We start from the raw sequence: 3,761 nt of genomic DNA, 5'->3' as shown, positions 1-3,761 counted from the left end.
AGAGGTACTTGGAAAAAAATTAAAGTGATGTTTTTAAGTAATTTCTTTAATATTTATCAATTATATCAATTTTATTATTATTTTTTTGACAAAATTCAATAATACTCCGTTCAAAAGATGTCTAGGCGGTAATGAAGTATCTTGTACTTGAATCAGTGGCTCACTTTTTCTAAAATTTAGAAAGAGTTAGAATAATATTTTAGGTAAATGTGTATGGGAGAATTAAGAACACGAAATAAGAAGAAATACATTTTAATTTATATAAAGATAATAAATATAAGATTTGAAATAATATTATTATAGTTGTATTATACAAATATTCCAAAAATAAAAGATTTTTTGTTATAGGGGAGAGGGAGCTTTAGAGGGGAAAAAAAGCACCAGAAAGTGACATGTATCATTTCTTATGTTTGTTTTAGTATTATGTTATTATTATTGATAGCTAGTTAACAATTACTTCACCTAATACTTATATTTAATTTTCAATTTTCAGAACTAATAGTTTATTGATATAACAATTACTCGCAGAGCTTATAACTACCTTTACAACTATATTTACTGAACATTGCCTATATGTTTTTTTTTTCCAAATATGAGGTAAGATTAATGGGACATTAGACCAAAGTGAAAATGAATAAAAAGAAAGTCAAGAAGAGAGAAATGGATAAGGCGATATTTAAACCCTTTGAACTTTGCTTTGTTGCTGATCACTCGTTACAAACTCTATCTCGTGCGCGGGAACCACCATTCTAATCCAACCATTACACTGCCCTGCTTTAAGGTATTTCCCTTTATTTATATTTTATTTTTAACAATTTGTAATTTATTTATTTTTAATTTCATTGATGTATGTAATGTTACTTGTATAAGTGATCGCAAATTGTATAGAATGAATTACTTGTTCAGGATTTAAAGTGTTTTATTTTATGAGAAAATCCAAATATAATATACATATGAAACATAATCAGACTATCTATTTTGAATTACTTGAATTTTTTTCTAATTTTGAATAGATTATAATTTATTAATAAAACATACCCATTTGAATATAATCTGAATTTCTGCTAAGATTTTCAATTTCGCCTATCAAAATTAAGTTGCATTTTATTTTAGTGATACATACTGAATATGTTTCTCAATTGTATGTAGCCTTTTAATTTCTAGTTTACGGACTATAGATGATTAATTTTTGGTTCATATAGCTGACCCCATTAGTGGGTTTGATATTATTATTTTGTTATGTATAAGTGTAAGGTTCCTCACTTCTGATTCACAGAACGAATGGCATCATTTTGCAGATCATAATTAAGTTGAAGGCCTTCTTTTGAAAGAATGCATTGGGCTATTCAATTGTAGCTCGGTTTCATGCTTCATAGTTGTTAAGATTTTAGGAACATATAATTAGAAATGTTATAATACTGTTATGTTATTGTAAACACATCTGTAATTTTACCAACTTATAATTGCCGATATTCTTAGATCATGCCAACAGTAGGATCCATATTGCGTCTGTGTTACAATTGCTGTACATATAGATCACCAATTCATTTGAGGAACTACTGTAACGAGCAATTTAATTTCAGAACTTACTCAATATTTGTGTCGAGGCCTAGAAATCCAGCTATTTTTAATGGGTTTGTAGGTGTGGTTTCCGTGATCAATGACTCGAGTGTTAAGCAGCAATCATTGAAGTCTGTTACGGATGAAAATCAAGATTTTATACTTGATGAAGAAGAAGAAGAAGATCTGTGCCCTGTCGAATGTGTCAGAGAATTCTATACTGATGAAGAGTTCTTGAGAATTTTAGAGAAGGCCAAGAAGAATAATACTTTGGTTGTGGTAGACTTTTATCGTACTTCTTGTGGCAGCTGCAAGTACATCGAGCAAGGGTTTTCTAAACTCTGCAAAGCTTCTGGTGATGATGATGTTCCTGTCATATTCTTAAAGCATAATGTGAGAACTCAATTCACTATTTTTGCCTTTGATCTTGCAATATTTTCTTATTTAGTTTCCTTGGTTTATCTTTCTGTTATTGCTTTCTGTCAAGGAGATTTTAGCAATTGATTTGAGTCTGTACCTATGCTTCCATGTATTCCAGGTGTTAGACGAATATGATGAGCAATCAGAGGTTGCTGAACGACTTAGAATCAAGGTAAATAACTGGCTCTGTGTACTCTATGCTTCAAATCTTTCAGTTTGATCACACATATATCTCATTCAGATCACCTTAAGTTTTCATTAAGGAATAGGTTCAGTAGAAAGTAAAGTAACTTTTTACATACAATGCATCTGTTACAGTAGAGCTCATAGAGTTGTACTACTGTTGTCCCTATCTCTGTCTATAGGGTGAGACTGCCTGCATCTGGAAGTTCTTGAATTGGACACGGCATGATTGCATAGTTGATAAACCTTTTTACAGATGTAGATAACAAATCCTCATGTCCCTCATTAGTTCAATCAATTGGCAGTCTATTTTATCAGGCAAACTCTCTAGTTTGCCACATGCTTAACAATGTGGTGGGATTTTCCCCGTATAAGCCTTACTGTTTTTACTGATACCAGTTTCATTAGTCCTCATTCAAACTTCTTTGAACTAAAGTTGTGAGTTGAACTCGAGTTGCCCCTTTGGAACTTATTGGCTCTTACCTGAGATTTATCATTCCTGAAACTTAACTCTATACGGTGAAGAGAACAAATTCTTACATGTACACCTAGCCTGTTACCAAGACATTTTCATTCTGATTATGATAGAATGGTTCTTTTCAAATGCAGACAGTGCCACTATTCCACTTCTACAAAAACGGGGTTCTGCTGGAAGCGTTTCCTACCAGAGACAAAGAGAGAATCACAGAGGCAATTTATAAGTATTCATCATCTCCTGCACCTCAAGAGAGTACAAACTAGTCCCTTCAAATGCTGTATTTCTGCTATACACATTATTGGTGATAAAGAGGGCCAGCCGTTGTTTGGAGTGAATGTATAAATTACCGATTTAGAAGTCTTTGCTTGGCAATATAGAGACACTCATAGCCTGGAACATTGAACTTCAGGGAAGCTGTCTTGACCCTTCCCCATCATTTTCTATTCCAAACTAATTATTCATACACTCATACTTAGGAGATGATGTTGTTTGATCAAACTCTATAATCCTAGCGAATGGTGTGATAGTTTGTTTGAATAATGTTGTTACCAGTGTTTGAATTTTTTTTTTTTTTTTTTTTCTATATATTTTGTCCAAAGAAGTTTCTAGAAAACTTTTGAAGCATGTACTGTTAAGGGAATTCTTAAACGAACGGAACTCTGCTTGTAATGCAGCTGTAACCAAACCTAGCTTGCTTGTGTAGCACTTGGTCTTGACTCAATCAAAACTCAGCGAGCCTATCAAATCTTTATAGTGTATAGATGCAAGTCCAAGCCCTGTTAATTTTGGCGTAGACAGGCTGACTGGCTGAGTGTACGAAGCATTGTTTTATTCGATGAATATGGCTCATTTTATTTTCAAAATAATTTGAAGGCACTTCAAGCTTGGGCCTTAAGCTCGGCAGCTTTGAGCCAACCTAGATTTCAATTCGACCTTGGAGGCTTGTGTCTTTACACCTTTATATAAGAGACCTTGAAAGGTAAGCTACTTTTTACATTCTGAATGGTGAAAAAGGTTTGGATCCCATAAATAAAAGGGTTAAAAATGGCAGGGTTTGGAGAGTAATGGACATTTTACAAGATCATTTGGTCATTTGAGCCTTTGAGGGTAGTGTATAATC

The 3,761-nt window shown here is 33.0% G+C and overlaps 1 protein-coding gene across 2 annotated transcripts; it reads left to right on the top strand.

Moving 5' to 3' along the window:
* Positions 1-647: 647 nt before the first annotated feature.
* LOC110721637 (thioredoxin-like 4, chloroplastic) lies at positions 648-3,326 on the top strand. Of its 2 annotated transcripts, none has more exons than XM_021900827.1 (4): positions 648-781; positions 1,299-1,953; positions 2,099-2,152; positions 2,773-3,326. In XM_021900827.1, exons 2-4 carry the CDS (start codon positions 1,483-1,485, stop codon positions 2,902-2,904), a joined length of 657 nt encoding a protein of 218 aa, XP_021756519.1. In that variant the 5' UTR covers positions 648-781; positions 1,299-1,482; the 3' UTR covers positions 2,905-3,326. The 2 variants fall into 2 exon arrangements, with proteins under 2 accessions (XP_021756519.1, XP_021756520.1); XM_021900828.1 differs by having other exon boundaries at positions 658-781; positions 1,277-1,953.
* Positions 3,327-3,761: the final 435 nt, after the last annotated feature.

This window comes from Chenopodium quinoa, unplaced genomic scaffold (genome assembly GCF_001683475.1).
Source record: "Chenopodium quinoa cultivar QQ74 unplaced genomic scaffold, ASM168347v1, whole genome shotgun sequence".
NCBI classification, from domain to species: domain Eukaryota; kingdom Viridiplantae; phylum Streptophyta; class Magnoliopsida; order Caryophyllales; family Amaranthaceae; genus Chenopodium; species Chenopodium quinoa.
Note: the sequence above shows the minus strand (reverse complement) of the source record. Positions and strands in the feature narration are given on the sequence as shown.